At 39.2% G+C, this 23621-nt stretch overlaps 1 protein-coding gene across 9 annotated transcripts; it reads left to right on the top strand.

Annotated features, from left to right (window-relative positions):
• The first annotated feature begins 627 nt into the window (after nucleotides 1-627).
• wdhd1 (WD repeat and HMG-box DNA binding protein 1) lies at nucleotides 628-23584 on the top strand. 9 transcript variants are annotated; one of them, XM_087146484.1, is made up of 25 exons: nucleotides 649-842; nucleotides 1831-2015; nucleotides 2760-2858; nucleotides 2996-3213; nucleotides 3657-3808; nucleotides 4530-4638; nucleotides 5272-5369; nucleotides 5843-5891; nucleotides 6308-6507; nucleotides 7059-7200; nucleotides 8933-9128; nucleotides 9424-9581; nucleotides 10129-10313; nucleotides 11794-11875; nucleotides 13842-14007; nucleotides 14534-14654; nucleotides 15101-15206; nucleotides 16277-16453; nucleotides 16594-16725; nucleotides 17174-17406; nucleotides 17791-17999; nucleotides 18289-18429; nucleotides 18793-18931; nucleotides 20074-20209; nucleotides 21771-23584. In XM_087146484.1, exons 4-25 carry the CDS (start codon nucleotides 3025-3027, stop codon nucleotides 22032-22034), a joined length of 3384 nt encoding a protein of 1127 aa, XP_087002610.1. In that variant the 5' UTR covers nucleotides 649-842; nucleotides 1831-2015; nucleotides 2760-2858; nucleotides 2996-3024; the 3' UTR covers nucleotides 22035-23584. The 9 variants fall into 9 exon arrangements, with proteins under 9 accessions (XP_087002622.1, XP_087002625.1, XP_087002630.1 ...); XM_087146496.1 differs by lacking the exon at nucleotides 1831-2015 and having other exon boundaries at nucleotides 628-720; XM_087146499.1 differs by lacking the exon at nucleotides 1831-2015 and having other exon boundaries at nucleotides 628-720; nucleotides 2760-2872.
• The last annotated feature ends 37 nt before the right edge of the window (nucleotides 23585-23621 follow it).

Here is a 23621-nt window from a genome sequence, read left to right as displayed (position 1 = left end):
AAAGTGAACGTCTGGCCCTAATCTAGAATTTTCAGTGGCGGGAAAATCGGAGGCCAACTTCTTCCCGAGAGTCAACAGACGGCGCTATTTTAGTGTGATTTTGCACTGTTTTCTAGTACTGTGGGCGCGTATCTTGTGCAGTGCAACCCTAGGGGAGCACTGAACTAATTCAAGCTCCATTGAATATTGTGTAAAATCAACAAAGTTTGGACCCCCAGGCAGGCAACTGAAGTCCCTGATGCCTCTCAAACAAAAAAATGCGTTGTTTGGTCCTTCGCATATCATTTGATTTTCAATTTCTAGTAGGTTAACCGATGAATTTTAAATTCAAACAAGCTCGCCCCCACAAAGTAAATGTTCCCAAGTTTTCTCAGCATCCCTTCTTTCATGGCCTCTTCTGACAAATTTTCAATCGCATTTTTGTCTGCTTTTCCCCAGATAAATGCTCTTGAATCTACAGAGATGATTCTCGGCCATATTTTCACAATTCCACAATTTCTTGGCCACATAGACCCCTCTTTTCGAAAGAATCGGTAGGGTTACTTTCTAAGCGCCCCCCGGCGGAGTATTTTCCTTGAATTGAAACACTGCACTCATAGAGCTTCATGGTCAGCGTACAGGGCGCCCTCTATTATAATTTGTCAACGTTGGCGCGTGATGACGTTATTTCGCGGGAAATCTGGGTGGGAATTTAACGCATCCACATCATGTCTTGTACATGTATGTATGATGTACTACCATTTACTATCTATGAAAGTTGAAATTCTACGTTGTAGTGTAACTGTGTAAATGTACCCTGGCACATCCGAGGTATGTGTAGATGAAACCGCTTTTGAGAGGAGGTAGGCCCTAAGTTATATTTCAACTGTGGGGTCCGACGTCCGGCCCGCTCCAGGGCGGACGTCGGGGGTATTCAGAAAACACCTTTTCGATTTAAGAAACGCATCCTGTACTTAGCTTAGACCTACAATTGTAACCGTAAGGCCTACCGTGTCATTGTCACAGTAGGCCTACTAGCTTACTAGTACTACTACTGGCATGACTAGTAGGATTCAAGTTCCACTTTACCCCCAGAACTGTGGGGTCCGACTCCCACGTCACCTGCACATGGGAGCAGAGCAGACGTTGGACCGCACAGTTCTGGGGGTAGTTTCCACTTGTCTTGGTACAGAATCACTGAAATTAATACTATTATTACTACATGAAACTTGAAAGATGTTATCAGAGTTTAAGAAAACATAAGACTAATAAGAGGCCTAGGCTACTTCCTGAACAGTAAGGCACTACTCTGTAGGCCTTACTGCACTCCACCATTTTTATGGTTCTGCACGCTCAAGAGTCAGATACTATGGCATTTTGATAGCTGCCCAAGAATCGTACAAGATAAAACATCAGTTTGCCCTTGCTAAGCAATCTTCCCCTAAAGACCCTATAGTAATAGCTAACCAAGTGTATTTTGTAACGTTTAACCTATATTATTGGCAAAAAATAAGGTTTTACTACCATCCTCACTTCTCGTCCCTCAACGATCCACACACATCTGCATTTTCTTGTGGCCGTACGTCACGTAACAAAAACAGATGCAGCGTATTCGTTTATGTTGCTTTGGATACCAGTCCCAATAATTCCGACTATTCTTGTTAAGATTATGTATAGAGACATCTGGGAAATCTGTGGTCAGGGAACCACACAAATCGGCTCAACCATTTTGCTTTAAATAAATCCCCAAATTACATGGAAAACAGACACTTTATTAGTCTCACAACAGTTTAAGCGTATCTTTGCAAAATATCACTCCTTGAAGTACATATTTCTCAACATTTTAAACAGCTAGCTTGACAACCCAGCATGAAGTTCATAGCACTACTGTGTAGCTTCGCTACGTGGATAAGGAGTCAGATTTTGAGAATGAAGGAATGCACAATGAATAGACAGTTGTTGTTAGACAAACATTTAGATGAACATATTTACTGTGGGTAGTCAACTGTGACTCCATATCCCGCTGCATTGTTGAGGTAGGATATCTTTAGAACTTGACTACGTGAAATCACCTTCAGGGACCTTCTAAACATTCAGTGTGAATGGCAGATATGTGAATAGCAGTAAAAGCCAGTTTTATCTCTGGAATAATGGGTAAGGCTCATTGAAATTGGAGAATTTTTCCCAAGGATTCAAACATGTGGAGCAATGGTTACTAGTACATGTATACTTAATATAATAATAATATCAAAGCATTTGTAAGGCACACAGGATCTCACAGTATCTTTCAGTATCTGTAAACCAAAAGTGGCAAAATATCATCCCTGCATATTGGGCGGCAACATCCGAACATTTCTGAAACCATTTCAACTCCCTGTGAGTATAATAGCCCAATTCTGTCATATCAGGTGCAAACGTAGGGTCGTAGTGACTGGAGGGATGTAGGGGGGAGGTTGTGGCACCCTTCCAATAATCAATCCCAGTAGGCAAATAGAGCTTTAGTCGGCAAGTGAATCCAAAATTGGTACATACATGTAAATGATATATGTTGGCCGTCGGCATTCCCCCGAAGCATGAAATATAGAGTACATGTAGAACCACGGATGTCCAATTTCTGCACTTTGTGAATTTTACAAGATACAAGGTTGGGGAACAAGTTACAAGTCAGCAAAGTGACTCTGGCACACCTGCCCCCCCCCTCCCCCAAGTAAATGCCTTGACTACACCCCCTGCGCCAGTGGATAAACATAATATACCAATATCTTCCCTCATACATGTAGGTACTGATATACTCCGCCTGGGTGAAGAGAAGCACATAGGGGTGAAGTGATTTGCCCAGGATCACAATATTATTGGACCTCCTACAATCAACAGAAGGGGTAAATAAGAACAGGTGCAAAACAAAGCAGCATATGATCAATAAAATTGATGTCATAAAGGATGAAACATTTTAATGACTGATTAAAAAACCTGTCACTTCTCAGGATATTCTGTACATTTTGTCCCCCCATTCTAGTGTAAATTTTCATCCGCCAATCTGTCAAGATGCCTCTGAACAAACAACAGATGAGGATGGGTCACAGTGAAGGTCATACTGATGTCTGTTATGAGGAGACGGGGAAACATATCCTGACATGTGGGAGTGATGGTGATATTCGAATATGGAAGAGTATGGACGATGATGATCCTGAGTCTGTTAGTGTTGGTGATGTTGCTTATGCTATTGCATTGAAGGTATGCACAAAAAGGAAAGTTGGGAATAGGAAATTAATATACTGATCTTTCTTGATTTCTATTGCAGCTATAATTCCTAAATATCAGGCTGAAGTCACACAGGATGAATCATAGACACAAGTTATGGAGCCTCGGATGGTTATATCACGAGTATTTAATAGAATAAAAGTGTGTCAAGAATGACCCATGGGGATTTGGCTAGTTGCGTTTTATATCAAGAATATATTAAACAAAAATATAGGAACTTGGCACATTGTAAACCTTATTCACAGTACAAATTTGAACAATTTTTGGCCTCCATTGGAATATTGGTTGTTTGAACTAATTCTTGTCAGACTTTGGCTTAATACAAACCTTATTGGTTGTAGAAACAGATCAATGATCCTTCTTTGCATGCCTCGCTGTTTTATGTCTGACATTCGTGTTGTGGTTTTTGTCTTCAGAACAACAGACTGTACACAGCCTCTGAAGCCAACACAATTCAGGCTCATACTTTTCCAGAGGGAAGCCCAGATGGGATTGTGACAAGATTCACTGCACCTGTTACCCACTTCTGTTTGAGTCAAGATGGTGAGAAGTTGCTAGCCGGTGCCAGGTAAACTCAAAAGATTTTGTTGAAGAATTATCTGCTTGTAAGTTGTCTGCCATCCATTGGAATGTTATGTGACATATACATGTGCGTGAAGAGAGATACTGAAGTATTGCAAAGTAGCTCAAAACTATGTTTTCCATTTTTCACAGTATTTGTCACTTTTGCATGGAATTACTATAATGATCCTTTCCAATACAGTTGTCAATTGTTTCACCAAATGTTTGTTAATTTCATTCATGTATATCAGGTTTTTGGCATTCACACTTTAATTCTTCATTAATTTTCTTCAAAAATCTGCTGATACTGGTACCTTACTTTATCTAAATGTCTTCATTGTTCATTATAGACTAAGTTCATTAGAAATTGTCTGTTAATTAACTGTTTTGACAAAAGTCATGGAAAATTCCCCTCGTGGTTTTATACATGTAAATCCTCTAAGGCAGTGTTTGGGCATCTTACTTCACTCCTTACTGCATATATAGCAGGAGTGCAACCTCTGCATTAGCATGAGTGCATTCTTCATCATACTCATAATTCCCATGCTTCACATGGTTATTTTAACCTATATCAAGAAGGTAATATAATTGACCCAAGTGTAATAAACATTTGCCTGCACACAAGATGAAAACATGGAATCCAGCCAAAGACCCATGGCATCAGGATTGTTTTACATGGGGAACATCTGTTTTGACCAAATCTTGGTGTCTTCCCCCTTTTTTTACAGTGATTTCTCCATGAAATGCATTGATATTGAGGGCACTAATCAGAAATCCTTCCATGGCCACAATGCACCTGTTCTCAGTGTGGCAATAGATCCTAAAAATGAATACATTGTAAGTATTTCAAAATTATTCATATTTGTTTTTAAGTTGTCATTACAAATGATGAGGTCCCAGAAGCTTGGCATAACCCTACCATCTGTTTTCATTCAAAATTCACCTAGATGTTCCAGTAGATTTTGAAGAATTGAGGATGTTAGAAGAAAGTTACTGTTACCTTTTACAGCCTGTATATCCAGGAAAGTTTAAGCACACAGAGTGTAACACTGGGTTCCTACTTAAAGTAATTCATTTGATTTCTATATTTTTTGTGTGCCGATAAAGAAATTGCTAAGTTTGTAGGATATGACACCCTTGTCACCAGAGTTACAAAGAACATTTCTGGTTAAAAGCTTGTTTTATCATGCATTTATCAACTCATTGAATTCATTAGTTTCCATAGTGGTCAAAAGTGATTTGCTCCCATTGTTTGATTTCCTTAAACTGAAGGTTTATAAAAATCACACAGTTCAGGTTAAAGGCTTCAAACAAAGAGTGTACAGAACCTTAGAAATGCACCAATTGTACAAATGTTCTTTCCCACATACACTGTAGTCCTCAGAATATTTGTTGAAAAATAAAATCTGATAAAAAGACATGCTGTACATGACGGTTTTAAACCATAGCACTGTCTGCATTTCTTAACAGGCATCTTCAAGCTGTGATGGAACACTTAAAATCTGGAACATTGCAGATCAATCCTGGGAAAAATCAGTGTCACTCATACCAAAATGCAGTGATGTCAGGTATGCTTTCCAAAAACATAAACAGTCCTCGGTTCTTCAGTTTTTGGAAGGTTGAGGACTTTTGGGTCATGTCTTATCTTGGCTCACTTTTATGGGTGTTCTCTTTATGGAGGTTCTGTTAACACTGTTTCACAGATTCGCTTCTTGACCAGAGCTTTAGCACTTTTTTATTTGGAGAGCAAAACCTATGACAGAAAACACCTTTCCTGTAACCTTTCAGCCTTACAGTGACAACCTGTAGGATAAGGTACATGTATTTGCTTTTGTATTTAGAGTTTCACAGTATAAACGACATTGGGTGCTTCTTTTTCATCTATGTACGAACAAACTTTGGCACAGACAATATGAAGAGAAAAGCCATGGTTCCCATACGTGTTTATGTACTCATATAACACCAATGGGTGGCTCTATTACCACAGGTATAACAGACAAAACAAAAAGACATTATCATTATTTTATTTGTTTCTTTCTAGCTTGTCAAAAACACTGTGCAGGTTGTCATGGAAACCACAGTCAGGAGAGGTGAGTTTTACTGTGAAAATGAATCTTTTGAAGTGTAACTTCCTCAGAAACAATGAGGAGTCACTTGATCTCTTTGTCTTGTTACAGTTGAATGCTGCTATAATACTGCCATACCGAACATTTGGGTATACCGAACATCCCCCTAGGCTTCCAAATTCTCTGATTTTGGAAAACATTCAGTCTGGTAGGGGTGTTGCAGTAAGGCTTTACAGCATTTGCAGCGTATTCTTACTGGTCAAAATCCAGTACATCCATCACTGAATTGGTCTCATAGTCGACAGTCAATGTGTTAAGCAGTAGTAGAAGATTGTGTTGTCCATCTGGTTGTTCTACTCTCGGTGATCACGTTTGAATAGATTTGCCCTTTCATCTTTAACATTGCAATATAAACAATTTATTTATTTTTTTTGCAATAGTTCCTAGCTGTTCCTATTGAGAAGGAAGTGCAGATTTATGAGCGAGATTCTTGGGATGTAACCTTCACACTGACACCTCAAGATGTGGGTGGGTTTGTGTCATTAACTGCTTGGTCACCTTGTGGGCAATTCTTGGCTTCAGCTAACACAGATGGCAATATCTGTATATGGGACATCATTACCAAAAAGTGCATTGACAGGTACGACAATATAAGTTGAAAGAGCAGTCTGTATGTTAGATGTCTTCCCAGATTTCACATACTGCCCTCCTTTGTACTCTTGTAGCTATATGCAATCTCCATGTGGACAGTATTGTGGTCAGATCTTTTGTTATAAAAATAAGTTTTAAATTTTTTTTTTCCAGAGTTAATAGAATGATGATCTTAAGGTCCACAAGATTTAGGAACCAAAATAATTTGAAAGCCTACTGTTCAGGAAGGTATGCCTTCTTGATGAGTGAAAGAGTCTGGAGAGCTTACATGTATGTTTCAAAATGAAATTCCTGCCAGATCATCTGTTGTGAAGTACAAATATTCTTGTGAATATCTTACAATAGGAGATGGGCTGGTATTAAGCTCAAGTGAAAGGGACTCAGTGATAGTTTCACTAAAATATTTGATTTGGTTTGCCATCTTTTCAAGATGGCTACCTCAAAAGGGTCTTCAGTGCTCTCTGTCAAAGACAATATGTGTTCATTCAGTGTAATCTTCTGATGTTACTTTGGGACCATACATGTATGTGTGTCTTACAGAACCAAACACAACAAGGGTCTGGCAATAAGTGGCATGGCTTGGAACCCTGCAAATGGGAATGAGATAGCATATACTGATGTCATGGGACAAGTTGGTGTATTAGATAATGTCATACCGCCAGACAGAAAGACAGAATTACAGGTAGCGTAGCAACATGACACAGTTTTATGTTGCATACCCAGTGTGGACATTTCCGTTGTTTTCGTGCACTGAAGAAAAATACTTATTTTTCCTTGAACTGTGAAGACTATTGTAAGCCGGATTTTTTGGTATGATTTCCTTGACTGGTTCTCTTCCTTTTCGTGAGAAGGAGAAACATCCTGTTGGCATGGGTAACTTAACAAAATGTCTTGCCTTCTTGCATCATTTGAACATCCGTTGATCATGAGTCCACACTGGGAATGTAAGGTTCGTAGACACAAGCTTGAAGAATTGCACTATAGTATTTGTAATTGACAAAGTGGAAGAAAAACCCCAAAAGCTTAGCCTTGGTCAAGGTGTTTGTCAATAGCTGTACCGTACTGGCTAGCTATCCGTTTCCATTGTGTGTTTTTGTCATGTACAGCGGAAAAATCAAGGCGAACAGTGACCTCACGCGGCCAGCGTGATATGCAGATCAGCTGAAGCCGGATGAACGCCTTGGTCCAACTATACGCAAAGACTTATGTTTTTCTTTATTTTGTGCAAGATTTCTTGCGCAAAGCTTGTTTGTGAATACCAAATGAGTTTGGGAGTGCATATTTATGGATTGTCCACAGCTCATTCCTGTGTCCTTATCATAATATTCAACCACATCATCAAAACTTAATGCTGGCTAAGCTTGGCTGAGTCATGGTTGAACTGCGTCGTTGCACTAAAACTCATTTGAAATCTACATTGGTAATTACTAGTTAATAGAAGATTTCTGTCCCGAACAGCTGGCAGCCATGAAGCGTGTGTGTGCCATTTATACCAACTTCTTTCGTGCGAGTTGGACCACCTCCATGGTTGGATGTAAATTTGTTCATCGCGTAGCCCTCGCAGTGCTGTAAGGTACATGGACAACTTGGACCCAAGCTGAGACGATCTACATGTACAGCTAGGTTTAGGCCTTATCACTGACCATCTATTACACTGAAACTTAGACTATTACTCCATGTTAGACAGTTCCAGACGTCAAGACCTGGGAAAATTTCACTAGTGAATGAACTGTTCAAAATACTGTACCGCACGCAATTCACTGCGTTCTACACACTTTTAATGATCGTACCATGGGTATGTGGTTGCACGCAGAATGCACGCAGCATGCATGCAGCAGTTAACCATTGAAATAAAGTATTTGGAACATAAACTTGGGCTATTATCATAGTGAGCACTGCCCTAAACCTTTCTGGAAACAGTTGGACTAAGGCGTTTTCCTGATTCAGCTGATTTACACACTTGCTGGCTGCATGAGTTCGCTATTCGGCTTGATTTTCCCCTGCCAATGCACATGAGGACATGTACACAATGGAGAATGAGCTAACCAATGCAGTGTGGCTAATGACGAACGTCTTGACCAAGGCTATCAAGAGCTAGTTTTATGAATAGTCACCACGATTAGTATGGTGTTACAAATCTTCCAAAATCAAAAATCTGCCAAGTTTTTCTTACCACTTGATTGGCTGTCTGCTTACAATCCTTTGGCATTGTGTGTACTTACTAGCAATTACATTCAGGTGTCCATCATTGTAACAATCAGTGTATTTGGGCATCAGTCTTGTAGTCGAGAACACTTAAGACCTTCACAAGACCACACAAGACCAACAAAAGACCTCCAGTCTGAATTCAAGCCACAAGCTATTCAATGTTAGCCTTCTCATTGTTTCAATGTTAGCCTTCTCATTGTTTCTAGGTACCTGTTTTCAAGCAGTCAGCTGATTTATTTGATGATGATGCAGTTGATGAAGATTTTCTGGATGCTATCACTCAAGCAGAAGTTGAGAATGCATCAAAGAAACCAGTCAATGAAGAAGAAGATGGTGATGATGTCATGCCAATTATGCAGCATAAACGCATCATGCAAATTCAAGATGATGACAATTCAGTGGGTTAGTTGATACCTGCATGTAGTCTTTGCAAAGATAAATATGTAAAAGATTCTTTTGAGACACAAATTAAATGGGATAAGTATGACGGTGTGTTCTCGGTCACCACAGCATTCCACAGGTATACGTATGTCTATTGATACCATTTGTATCGTTCTCTATCTTGTTTTCATATACTTTATTCATCATTTCTATCTATAGTAGGTCAGCTTGTCAGGCTACTCTCATGATTTACAGATTTCCCTCATCTACAAATCTGCATTTTGACCATATTGTTGCTTGTGTTTGATATCTTTAGATGGTAGTTCTCGTGCTGGTGATGATGGTGTCAGTATTGCGTCAGGAGCTCTGGACAGTATTGTCCCTCAACCTACTTATGAAGGGCTCAAACCCACACCATTACAAAAACCATTTATCCCAGCTGCTACTCCAGTACATCTATCCAGTAGATTCATGGTAAGGGTGTCTACCCTTCCACTGTCACCATCACTTTTTCTTTCCAAGACTAATTCTCTCAGGATTAGCGAGTCAAACTCAGAAGATCATAAGATTTGGTAATAGGCTATTTTGGACACTGAATTTGTTAGGTAACTGTGAAACCACACAACACTAAACTCCATTCTAACGAGTAAAAATATCAAACAAACCATATTGGGAAATTGAGTGAGTGCTTATATATTGAGTATGAAGAAGAACAAAGAAATTGAAGTGGGATTTTGAACCTTTGACCTCTGGAACACTGTACTGGTTCTCTACCAACTATGCTATCCAGCTATGTGTTGGTGGTTTTTCCCATTTGTTAATAGGTGCCTTTGACTAGCACCATCGAACAAGGATATTTACAGAGGAGAAAACCGCTAACAAAGGACTGGGTAGCTCAGGTGGTAGAGTATTCTGGGAGTTACAGGTTCATTTCCCACTTTCAGCTGATTTCTTTGTTCATCTTTATAATTGCTAACAGATGTTACTGTTTGCCGAAACTTTTTACTGCTTTGACTTGCAGAAGTGGAACTCTGTTGGAATTATCCGCTGTTACGAAACTGAAGAGGAATCTTCCATTGATGTTGAATTCCATGACACATCAGTCCATCATGCCATGCATTTTGACAATCAGCTCAATCGTACAATGGCTGATCTCTCAGCTGAAGCTGTACTACTCGGTAGTGAGAGCTCTGGAGATGTGCAAAGGTAAGCTGATCTTTAAATGCAAAAGTTCTTTTTGGTTTATGAATAAACAAATGGTTTCCCAACATTGACATTTCCCAACATCTTTTGTTCACGAACCTGGCACAGTGTGCTGTTGACCTCTTTTCAATAGGGGCCAGATTAGCATGCAGCGGTGCTGTGTGGCTCATCGCTGCGATGGTGGAGCGCTTTTGTCCACAGTGGTAATCAGCTCACTCTAAATGCCCCAAACCGTGGTACACTGTTTCAAAACAAGGCTGAATTATCTCCACTTTTGAGAGTGAAAAAATGTTGGTAATGCCCAGTGGCCTGGTCTTTTGTTCCGAGTACGGTGTTTGTTACAAGGCCCAGTTCCCTTTTAGGGTTCTCCCCAGGATTTTTCAAAATTGTAGGGGTTTTCCATTGTGGTTTACCAACATTTTGTGAAGCCATTGTGATCATACCTGGCGCCTTCTGTGCACGTGCTGCAGGTGGCTGCTTCGTCTGCCTTTGGGTTTCCCTCTTTGCACAGACTGCTGATGTTATTGGCTTATGTGTATCTTTGGTTGAGTTTCTGCCTTTTTGCGTGAGACAAAACGCGGTGAAATGGCAACGAGAAATATCGTCCCCGTCGTAGATGCCATTAATACTGTTACAGAGGCTACGGCTGCCGCCATGAACAAAAACGTGTGTGGGGTCGATGTTGGAAGTTCTGTGAATGGCGTGTATTGAGCACATGGCACAGAGAAAACACATACATGTATGCGTGCGGGTGCATGTACGACGCCCATGACGGAAGTTCAGATTTCATGCAACACCGGCCACGAGGAACGTTCAGTGCCGATGTACATGTACGGTGTGCAGTGTGGCCGCCAAAGCGTTGTGCACTTACATGTACTATGTAGGGTACGTACATGTATAGTATGTACACGTACACAGAAAAATGCAGGACTATTAACTGCTTTTTCGTCTAGATTTTCTGGACATGCAATCTGCATTATGTTAAATAAATGTAATTCTGAGCTATACTATCATAATTATATTGTGCGTATCGGGGATGAAAAAATGGGTATCGGCCCATTTTTAGCATATCGGGCAGAAAGAATTGCATATCGGGTCCGATACGCAAGTTTGTAAGTGGGGACAACCCTACCTTTGTCCGAGTTCAGAGACCCCGGCCATGCATATAAAGCATACATGTCCGGTACCGGAATCCCCTGGCAGGAAGTGTTTAAAGCAATTCTTTTGTTACTAGTGCTAAAAAAACTATAACATAACTTTATACATGTGTAAATGTTGAATTACATGTATTGTGGGGGTTGGAAAGGAACAAGCGATTAATGAATTTTTGATCATTGTATAATGAATGCTTCTCTAGAGGACAAACATAACAAAGAGGGTCTTTATATCAAAATGTATGTCTATAATTAATTTAGAAGAACTAGCTTTTATTGACAAGGTCATTACAATGATAAATCTTTTTTTTTTTATTATATTTTGTCAGTCAAGTGGTCTGTTATCACTTTGCATCATGGGATAACCAGAAGGAATGGACAACATCAATGCCCAAGGGAGAAAACATCAAGGTATACAAATCATTTCAAAATTCTTGTTAGGATAGACCTGAAAGAGGTCTTTGAAGCATCAACAGTGTTTTGTTAAATGCTTTGGTATGAATGCTTCATTTACATTCCTAGTCTAAACAAGTCCAAGTTTTTCAAGTGTATGTATGTTCCAGCTAAGAACATCACTAGGGCTGAGTCAATTCAAATAATTCACTTTTCAAATATTTGACCTTCGATTCAATCAAATATCAGAATATTCAATCGTACCAACTGGCAGAGTGTTGAACAAACCATATACAAAATCAGTTGCAATAACGCACACAATTGTACATTTTAATTACTATAATAGCTTCTCACATCTAGGAGTAACTCCAGCCACTATTGAGGAAGATTTAAGAGATAAACAATACTTTTGCCCTGTTGAAAATTTCTATTCCTTTTAAATTGTTTAATTATTAATTTATAGAAGAGATAAACATAATCACCGCGGTGGATGACAAATACAGTAAAAAGATAATCGATGACTCGCGGTGTCGTGTTGCTGGTAGTGACGTTTCGGCTGCTAGTGCTGCTAGCCTTCATCAGGCAACTGAAGTCTGGATGCTGCAGGGTCCGCTATATACCGCTGGACCGCATCCTCCGCGTGTCCCCCGCCGTGTATTGCAGACGCAGTACGGGCGACCTCAGCGGGCGTTGCACGCTCCACTTCATGGGCGTGAGGGGACGTGTCCTCGGTGTGGCTCTGTTGCGCTCCGGTGTTTGTGTTGGCGGATGGTGGGGAGCTAGAACCCGGGATGTCGATGCCGCTGTCTCTGTTGATGTTGTGTCCATTCAGGCGGATGTGGATGGCCTCCTTGACGCGTCTTGTGTACCAATGCTGGTCTTGGTCCACGCACTGCACGCTGTCCCAATTGAAATTTTCAACAGGGCAAAAGTATTGTTTATCTCTTAAATCTTCCTCAATAGTGGCTGGAGTTACTCCTAGATGTGAGAAGCTATTATAGTAATTAAAATGTACAATTGTGTGCGTTATTGCAACTGATTTTGTATATGGTTTGTTCAACACTCTGCCAGTTGGTACGATTGAATATTCTGATATTTGATTGAATCGAAGGTCAAATATTTGAAAAGTGAATTAAATTGAATCATTGTAAGATTTATGTCACTCTTCATTTGGATCTGCTTGAAATTAGCCTCCATAGTGCAATTTTTCTCATTTAAAATAAAATTTTTTCCCTTTTCATGAATTTTGCATTCAAGTATTCAAATTTGGAAAATAATATTTGAATATTCAATAATCAATCAAATATTCAGTTATTCGGATATTCCGCTCAGCCCTATACATATTCCGAATGGAGTGTGGAGATACATGTACAGGATGTTTCAATTGAAAGCAAATACTTTGAATTGGAATTTGAAATTTGAATTCACACTCATTTTCACAAGACATGAAAATAATTTCCCACATTTGTGAAAAGGTGCAAAAATCATTTCCCACTGTGGGAAAAGTTTTTCACATCTCACTTTTTTATACAAAAATAAATTCCCTGGGGAGAGTTAATTGAAGAGAATTTTTGATGCCCAGGTTAACTCTCAGTTGTAAGTACTGTACAGTGACAAATGATCCTTTGAATTTGTGCATTGTTTACAGTGTTTAATGCATGTCCAGTGACAAATGGATAGATGACCTTGGCATCTGTGGTGTTTGTTTGCCATTTCAAAAGATACAATATACATCAACAGTACAAAATTGGCGACATTTCCAAATTGTATAATTTTGCAGCATTTTTCTCTCTACATTCTTCCTAAGCTACTTCATGTGGTTTTATGGGTATGAAGGAGACACTGAAGTCAAGAAAAAAATTAAGCAAGGTACAATACAACGATCCAGCCTTAAGTTTCTAGTCAAACAATGTATCAGTGTTTGAAATAGTTCCAAAGATACAGTTTTGGATACAACCCTGATTCTTTTACCTCTAATACATAGACACTGACCCTTGGTCATGGATGGCTGGCTGTAGCAACCGACAAACGTCTAGTGCGGCTGTTTAGTATTGGTGGTATGCAGCGAGAAGTTATTGCCTTACCTGGCCCAGTAGTGTGCATAGCTGGTCATGGTAACCAACTCATCATTGTCTACCATGCTGGGACAGGTAATGCATGTACATCTGTGTTTACATATCACAATAGATCTTTCTCTCCTGTCCAGAACATTTCTTTTATAGCTCACTTAATTCCTCATGTTGCTTGGTTTGAGGTTTGTGTACTGATTAGCACAGCACTTCTCTCAAAAAGAAATTACTGTCAAAGGTTTAATGTTTTAATCAAAGCGAAAATCTTTCTCAAAGGCAGGAAAAGTTTCTGCCAGAAAGTAGTGTTTGGCCCTCACAATTGTTGTGATCCGTGTGTTACTGGTTGCACCGGTTCGTTAGCAAAGTTGAAGCAGTTTTTTATATTTTTTTAAGGAAATGTAAGATATTAGCATTTTACAGCTTTTTGTGGTCATAAAGTAAACTGACGGAAATTGAAATAGCTGGTTTCCAGTGCCATCCCAGGGTCATCATACAATCAAATCTGACTGGCTTGTAACGAATCTGATGTTCTTGTGTGATGCATTTATGAATATTAATGAAGTGCAACCAATTATTTAACATGATGCATTCACATTCACGTGTATAGGAGTTCCAGGTGAGCAGTGTTTAGGAGTCCAGTTACTACACGTAGGAGGGAGAAAGAAATGTTGCATTGTCTCGGGGGATAGGTTACCAGTTAGTCCAAAGGCCACTCTGGTCTGGCTTGGGTGAGTGCTTTATGTTTGAAAATGAAAGATTATTATTTTTGTGTGTAGGATGTGAAAATGAATTGTATGAATGCCTCAGTTGAAGGATGTTGTCATTTTTAAAAAGAATCTGAACAAAACTACTACATAAGGCTTAGGAAATACACTAGATCACTAAAACTGTGTTAAGACTGTTGTTCTAAAATTCCAACAGAGAACAGATTAGTTTTAAAATTAAATATTAAAGCGCTGTAAAATCAGGCCACTTGTGTCATGTATTATATTCCAAAGAATACATTCGTTGTATACATAAAAGCCTCATGTAACATACTTTCAGTTTCTGAAATCTTTGCATAAACCTTTTGATGTACATGTAGTTATTGTGACAACCAAGGCATTTGAGCACAGAAACCACTTGAATACAACTAAAAATAGTTCTTTTCTCTATATTTTGTTTGTGATGGCAGCTTCTCTGCTGAAGGAACACCTTGTATTGTGGACTCAGAGGGTGTGGTTAGGCTTCTAAATCGATCTTTGTCATCATGGGTTCAGATCGCCAATACCAAAAATCATGTGAGTATGAACTGTGTAATCACTTTTGGGGAAAAGATGTCTTCTTGTAAATTGTTCAATTGTTTGTATGGTAATATTAGGAACCCTGGAATTTGTCCAGTTGATTGGCAGAGTGACTGGTTACCTACTTTGTTTTTTACTGAAAAACCTTGTGCAAGCCAGCTCTAATATTACTTTCTAGCTTGGCAGCTGGCTTGGCTAGCCTAGCTTTCTGTTTAGCTGTTTATTCCTATAGCTACTCTACTATGAGCTAGCTTGGCAGCTGGCTTGGCTAGCCTAGCTTTCTGTTTAGCTGTTTATTCCTATAGCTACTCTACTATGAGCTAGCTTGGCAGCTGGCTTGGCTAGCCTAGCTTTCTGTTTAGCTGTTTATTCCTGTAGCTACTCTACTATGAGCTAGTTTGGCAGCTGGCTTGGCTAGCCTAGCTTTCTGTTTAGCTGTTTATTCCTGTAGCTACTCTACTATGAGCTAGCTTGGCAGCTGGCTTGGCTAGCCTAGCTTTCTGTTTAGCTGTTTATTCCTATAGCTACTCTACTATGAGCAACAAGATGCCTGAACTGCTTTAAGGATGTTCAGCTGAATGGCTGTTTGACCCAGTCTTCATTTTGGCTAATGTTTCTACCCTACTTCACCTCCGTCACACCAGACTTCGGATTGCTTTATGGTTTTAGCTGTCTAGCTGTTAGCTAACTGTCCCTTTTGGAAAGACCTAACTCCTGTCTTTCAAACTTTCTACATGTAATTAGCTTTTAATGAATCTGGTATCTACATTTAGACTGATAATAATTTCCTTGTTATATTTATTGTTCATACCATTCTCAATAAATTGCAATGGTCCACAATTATTAATATGACAGAAATCAGTTTAAAAAGGCTTTTGATGCATACATTAAAAGTTGAAATATTGTAAACCAGACTTAGTTTCAAAAAAGGAAAGGACTTTCAAAAATGTGTCTAGCACTACAGTACATGCATTTTCAATCGTACATGTATGCAATTATATTGTTTGTGGTGTTGTAAAAAAAACCAATTCGTCCAAAATAGTGATTGTGTTTTCTTTGTTTTTCAGACCAAGAGTCGATCAGATCATTTCTGGGTGGTTGGTTTGAATGAAAATCCTCAGCAACTACGATGCATCCAATGCAAGGGAGCTCCCTTCCCACCAACCTTACCTAGACCTGCAGTTATGATCTTACCATTCCAAATACCTCTCTGTGATCTAGACACTGAGAAAGGAATCATGGAGGTGAGCAGAAGCCAAATAGTCTGGCTCTTGATGGCATTGATGAGCTGTGCTCTATTCTATAAACTTTGAGGACATTGTTAAACTTCCTTTTTTTGACAAGTTCTGTTCTTAAATTGTTATACATCACTTTTGTTGTTCAGGAGGCTTACTGGAGGGCAGATACCCTGAGTAAACACATTAACTACAGTGTATCACAGGGTTATGAGATTGATGAGATGTGTAAAGCACAGTCTGACAGAGAAAAACAAGACAATATCATGAAGCTATTTGCGGTGAGTTAAAAATCTATCTACAAGTTCATATTATTTACTAGATATGTAATGCCATGTTGAAAATGACCTGTACGTGAATTGAACCAACAATGAATGTGTTTCAGGCTTTTATATATTGTGCCTCACAAGTCATTTAGTTACCACTTCAAAAGGCTCTACAAAGATTATAGATCAAAGGTGACTGGCCTAAATGAACTGAAATATTTTTATATCCACTGGAAGCTTGTGGGTTTAAAGGGAAGTTTGGAAACCAGACATCGTGAGAAGTTGACTTGATGTAGCATGCATGGGGATTAAATTTGAGGTGTGTGTTGAAAAATTTGCCTCTCAATCCATTATGGATGTCACAAAGTGGAAAATAATTATTGTTTTTTATTCCAGTACGTTTTTCAAAGTTTTCAGAAATATTTGGTTTTGAATGGTTCTTTTTCAATCTCTGATTTTACAGCTAGCATGTCGTACCGACAGAGAATACCGTGCTGCTGAGATCTGTCAGCTGATGACATCACAACATGCTGTCAGCTTGGCAATCAAATATGCCAGTAGGTCACGTAGGATGGCTTTGGCAGAACGACTTAACCAGCTAGCACAACAGATGATGGAAGAAGTAATGGCTGCCGATGAAATGGAAGAGGAAGAAGAGGAGCATGATGGGTATTATGCAAATACAACCAATTCAGTGTAAGAGCAATTTGAAGTGTTCTAGCTCAAGCTTGGAATCAAAATTTCACCTTTGGATTTCTTCTTTTTGTGGGTGAGGGTGTCCAAGTCTTTGAGTGGAACATATTACAGGAGTTACTTCTATTACTGCTTTTTGTTATGATTTTTGTCATCTCCGATAAAATTCTGTCACTTTTTCTCCATACTAAAACTCCAAGCATTAAAGTCACATTCATGTGATAGAAGTCCTTTAATTAGAACAATGTTTAAATTTCAGCCTAAGTATGCTTCTAAACCCAGGACAGTTGTTATCACTTTGAGCACTGAGAGTACTTTTTACCTTGCCTGCTCACTCTTGTGTGATTTGAGTCTCCATCAACATAATTCTGTACTTTCTATCTCCAGTGGGAGAGGTAAGAACTCAGTAGAACGGTCAACGCTGTCTCAGTCAAGAGTTCTAGCTCACCACACTTCAAGACAAGATGGTAATGATGAGGCAGAAAAAGAAGAGGAAGGAATGGAAGATGATGGAGGTGATTATAATGATGATGACGATGGAATGCCAGAGATGAAATCAAGGAAAGCACCAGCAATTCACATCAAACCCAAAAAAGGTAAGGAATAGAGGGTGTCAGCTATCAATTGATACAAGGTGGAATTTGCATGGAATGGACATGATCTTTGGAAAAAATAGACACAAGTCCAGCCAAGGACGTCCCATTCTGGATGAAGAGAATTAACTGCAGTGCTCACATCAACAAACTGGATGTTTGTAGTGCCCTACTGGCTGTGGTAAGGTATGGCAAAAAGATTTGTTTTTATCCTTTTTTTTCTTTGTGGCTTAAGCAAAATAACATTACATCCAAACCGGACATAAAGTTAACTTTCCTGTTAATTCCACAGAAGTTATAACCTCAGCCTTTCCCAGCAGCCAAACAAGGAAGAATCCATTTAAGAGGACCAGCTCTGAGACTCAAGTTGCAAGCAAAGGAAGTAGTGTCTTTGATGGAATGAAGAAAACTACCAAGTTGAAAGCCAAGAGTCGTAAGTCAGTCTGATTGTACTTATCAAGCTAATAAAGTATCATTGCAGACTGGTTTGGATGCATGTATCAACAACTCAGAGTCACTTGTAACTTGTCATAGCATTGTTCACTTTTTTAGTGAGCTCACATTTGGGAGACCCACAGTAGTAGTATCATTTTAAATTGTAAGCAGAAATTATGTAATTAATACAAAGAATTTGTCAGTGATGCATAATTTCACAAACTAGAAATAGAAATCTCAGACAATTCCTGTTAGCGTTTACCTGTGTAGGTAGTCTTTAATTTAAAAAAACAGTTAATACATCTTTCAATTGACTTGTGCAATCTGTTCACAGTGATTAGGACTTTCTTTTGACACACAGCACCTGAAAAACCATCGGAACCAAAGCAGAAAAAAGGCAAGACACAGTCCACCCTTTTTGTCAACATGAAGTCACCCACACCAAAGGAGAAAGATGAGAATGTAAAGGAAGTAGTAGAAGAATCCACTCCATCCAAAAAGTGAGTCGGTGATTACGTAGCTAAGAGCAACATTTAAAGCCATGTTCCCATTAGACTTTTTTTTTGTGACCACGCAGAAACTTATCGCAACATTCCTTTATGTCAGTGTTCTGCTCAGTCCAATATGGAGTTTTGTAAATGCTACAGAAAGTTTATTTGGCATGCAAGACTGGCAGAATGTCACATTTGCAGATGCTGTGCAAATCATGTTTGACCTAAGCATGATATGACATTTGCATGTGCTAACATTGTATGGAATAGAGAGCTATCACAGTACAGTATTCACGTTTAATATGTACATTTTTAGAGGAAAAAAAATGAATATTTTCTCCAGTATTCAAAGACAGTGCATACGTCCTCTTCTCATCTGTGTTGACGGAATATCCTATAGATTTCTACATATTCTTCAGCATTTTCACCGACATCTAAACCAATTAAAAATCCAACAACTTTGATTCAGTCTGCCATGTTTCAAAAGGCGAATGGATGAGAATAAACCATAACCGTGTGCACACTGCTCCTATCGAGGCTTATAATGTGAGCATTAGTGTGTCATAAATCAAGGAGACAGGGAACCAGGCCACCATTTTCATGCATCTGCTATTTATCTCTGTGTAGCTGTGATGTAATACAGGAAAATGTCCAATTTGGAAATTGGTTTATAGCGTGGTTATGGCAGATGTTTTTAGCATCTTTATTAACTTACTGTAGCTTTCCGGATAGCTTCTGCAACCACTTGCGACTTGATAGTTAACATTCTGGTCACAGTAAAGTGACAGAGACATCAGTTTACAGTGTGTCCCTATTGAATTTAAGTCTGTCATTCTACAAAAAGTTGTGGTAAATTCCAATGGGAACACAGTTTATGACATGAACCGAGTCAGATTCTATCGTACCGAATTATGTAGTCGTGTGTAAAAGAACTGTGTTGGATTCATATTCTGTGGGATGTCACCATCAATTAAAACCAGTTTTTATTGACCATTGATCACACTTTGTCAGACAATGCATGCTGTGTTATTACTCTTCTGAAAGATTTTGGGAAATCCTCAGTAACACACTTCATGCTCTCTTGTCTTTGTATTTGTGAGCCACGCTTGTATTGATCAGATACCTTTCAATCTTCATTTCTCCTCCCCCAGAACACCATCAGCCTTTTCCTACTGGCTGTCAGAGAATCGATCCAGTCTTGCTGAAGAAAATGCGGAGCTGTCTGAATCTGATCTGATAAAGCTGGCCACACAAAGATGGCGATCACTTCTACCAGAAGAAAAGAAGGTAATTTATCAATGCCAGTGGTGTAAGAACCATTCATTTGGCTTAGATACAAATCACTTCACCTCTTTGACAATGTTGCATGCAAAATTATTTCCTGTCTAGAGTTTAATTTGTAAATGGCATGTAGTGCATGAAACCATTGGTTAATTAAATATATAGAATTTAAACAAAATCATAGCATGAAGCAAGTGTCTTTAACTGATAACATGAGACAAACCTGAGGGTCAAAGGAAGCAGAAGCTGGGGAATCAATCCCTTGGGTCATTCCACCTGAGACAACTTACCTACCCCCCTACACACACAACAGAAAGTATATTGCAGTACCCTTGTCTTCTAGTTTTTTTCACCAGTTAAGTGGTTGGTATTGTGCACCTGACCATTAATCTGTAGCACACTTCTTCAAACCAACAAGATTGAACATGAAGACACAAATTACATTTCAAATGCATGGTACTGGGTTATCAAAACTGATGCATCTTCCATAATTCTTGTCCATCATAGGCTCAGAAAGTTTTAGTTTGACTGAAAGGCACACAAGTGTAGCTGTGTAATACTTGTAATGACTTCTAATCAATTCATAGTTCATTCGCCACTCATATATAAATAACATACATGGTGGACATTGATTAGTCCTTGCTCTGCTAAAAAACCATACGGCAATAAACAAATGATTAATACTACAATACAAATATACCAAAGACGGGAATAAGGAATGCATTTACATTAGCGAAGAATAAAAAGCATAAAAGAACTCCATAAAACTACACTGAGTTGTTCAGCTCCTGCTCGGCACTGGGGTAGATGCCACTTGCCACTCGTTTAGTTTTAGCCGCTACAGCTCTGTACCATCTTCCAGAAGGGAGAAGTTTGTACAGAGCATTGCCTGGGTGCAACTCATCCCATGCAATAGCCACAGCCCTCTTCCGTAGCCTTGCCACATAAATTCCTTCCACTGATGGCAGCGGCTGACCGATGATCCTGGACGCCGTCTTAATGACCTACTCTAAGAGTGTTTGCTGGGCCACTGTGGAGCTGCCATACCAGACCGTGATGGAGTGTCAAAACGCTCTCCACCACAGACCGGTAAAAATCAGTCAGCGCTTGCTGACCGAAACTGAAGCTCCTCATCTAATGTAGGAGGAAAACCCGCTGCTGGGCCTATTTCACGCAGTGGTTAACTTGTGCCGACCAGGTCAGGTCGCTCGCAATGTAAATGCCCAGGAACTTGAAAACATCAACTCTTTCAACAAAGGAGAAATCAGCGTTTTGTTCTAACAAAAATCTCCTTACCTTAGCCACATTCAGCTTGAGGTTGTTCTCTGAGCACCACCCCATGAGCCTCCCGACCTGGCGAGGATAGTCACTTTCATCACTGCGTCGAATCAAGTCCCATACAGTCATGTTATCGGCAAATTTAGTTACAATATTATTATCAACTGAAATGCAATCATGCGTCATCAATGGGCCTTGGCACTGCAGTATCAAGAATGTGTAGTGCCTGTAATAGATTCTTCTCTACAACAAAAGTCAACTTTTCACCTTGTGAATGTTTGGTTTACAGGAATGGGGAGCTAAAGCAAAACTCTTGGTTCAATCCTCTGAAGCAGACACTGAACCTAAAGAAAATGCCATCCAAGAAATGACTGAACTCTCCGAGGGAAAGAAACGTAAACTACCTCAAGATGGTGATGTCACGCAGGGGTCAGAGAAAAGGGTCAAAGGTCAGATGAAATTGATAGGTCAAGACAGTGGTGTAGTCAAGAAGCCACTGGTGTCATCAACTAATTCCAAGCTGGCTGGTTTTGCATTTAAAAAAGGTGATTAGATGAGTCCATAGTCAACAGTGATTGTAGGAATTGATTATCTTCATTTCATTTAGTCATTATTTGATTAAAGAAATCATTCAATTTGCCTCTGGAATCCTTTATGGATATTAATGATATCAACCTGTAGCAACCTGTAATTCGAATGGTGGAATTGATTTGTTGCCTTGTGTTTGCCAAGTCATTTTAAATTCAGAACTGACAGCAAAATCTGATACTTTCAAAATTGTGCAGAGGGTGTTGTGTTGTCAGTGATGAATTGTCAATGTTCAACTTGATGCTGAAAAGTACATGTGAATCTTAATGAATCAACAAAGATTTTTGAAGTGTGAGAAGTCCATTTTTGTCATTTTCATGAGCTTACAAACCATACGCTGGGGGAGGGGTTTATTGGCTATGTGTGCTTTAGAAACATGTTAAAAATGACAATTATAAACTGGCCATAAGTTATGCTTCCTGCTGCTATATGTGCGCAGTCTGGTTAGAGTTTCAACTCCTGTTGCACACATGTTCAGGTTCCAAATCAAGCGCAATGGATGGTACAAGTGTAGATAATCTTCATGTAAAGAAAGTGGCCCACACTTGTGCGTGCGTGCGATGCGTATTGGACGATATACATGTATATAGGCCTATCATGTGTTTCTTGCCGGTAGCAAGTTGAATTCTGAGCATACCAGGTGACTTGCTCTGATGTCATAGACATTGTTTTTCCTCCTGCCACTGTTCTCCCAGGCTCCAGTTGTCCACTGCAGATTAATAGCCGTGCATTGTGAATTAGAATGGGGCCTCAGGCACCACAAAAAAAAAATATTTTGTACTCTTTCACAGGGTGGGGGGGCACAGGAAAGAGTACTCGGTACTCTTGTGAAAATTACAAAAATAGATGACCCCTTAGTTCTTAATCCATTCTTAACATGCTCACAAATGTTTGCTTTTTCCAAGACAGTTTTTCTTTGAATTGTGCTCCACACATGGGCCATGGTGCATGATAGTGCAAACGATAAATAATCCTTGGTTGGATTGAATTAACATTTTTATAGAAACTGATTGTGGGACTAACCCCAATATACTGTGGCCTGTTTTGGGTGAATACACAGGGCACTTTGTAGCCAAGACCTGATGTTCTTGGAAAAAATGTTGAGAAAAACTGTGGAACTCATCCCAAGGAATGTATCCATCAAGCAAAGATAGTATGTTGGATGAAAATTGTTCTGTTGGGTTTACAAGATGCTCTTCTTGATGATGACCAACCTGGACCTATTCTGAAAAGTTCGAGATCACACTAATATATTTTTACTGTCTCAACCATACCATGTAGTTCTATGTACAAAACATGGTATTATTATTATTCTTCTTCAACCTGTTTATCAGCAGGTGTATCCTCTCAGTTGAATTACTTTAACTGTTTCTGCTGTGAAGTAACCTTGTCTTTTATTTCCAATATGTGCATGTACAGTAGAACATAAGTGGAAACCTTTATACTGGTAAGAAACTGAAAACGTTTTTCAAGGTGGAAGGAGGAAAATAAATACCAAGAAAAATTTGGAACCAATACATTCCTAGAATAATTCCTTTGTACTAATTTACAT

Source organism: Acanthaster planci, linkage group LG01, assembly GCF_054643075.1.
Source record: "Acanthaster planci isolate LZ-2023a linkage group LG01, COTS_SCS, whole genome shotgun sequence".
NCBI classification, from domain to species: domain Eukaryota; kingdom Metazoa; phylum Echinodermata; class Asteroidea; order Valvatida; family Acanthasteridae; genus Acanthaster; species Acanthaster planci.
This window is presented reverse-complemented; position numbering and strand designations above follow the sequence as displayed.

Bases quoted from the DNA above. Each gene is read 5' to 3' on its own strand.
- wdhd1 (XM_087146496.1), top strand. From the start codon at position 3,025: ATGCCTCTGAACAAACAACAGATGAGGATGGGTCACAGTGAAGGTCAT. The intron at 6,508-7,058 runs GTACGACAATAT...TGTGTCTTACAG, and splicing joins ACCAAAAAGTGCATTGACAG to AACCAAACACAACAAGGGTC. The intron at 15,207-16,276 runs GTGAGTATGAAC...TTTGTTTTTCAG, and splicing joins TCGCCAATACCAAAAATCAT to ACCAAGAGTCGATCAGATCA.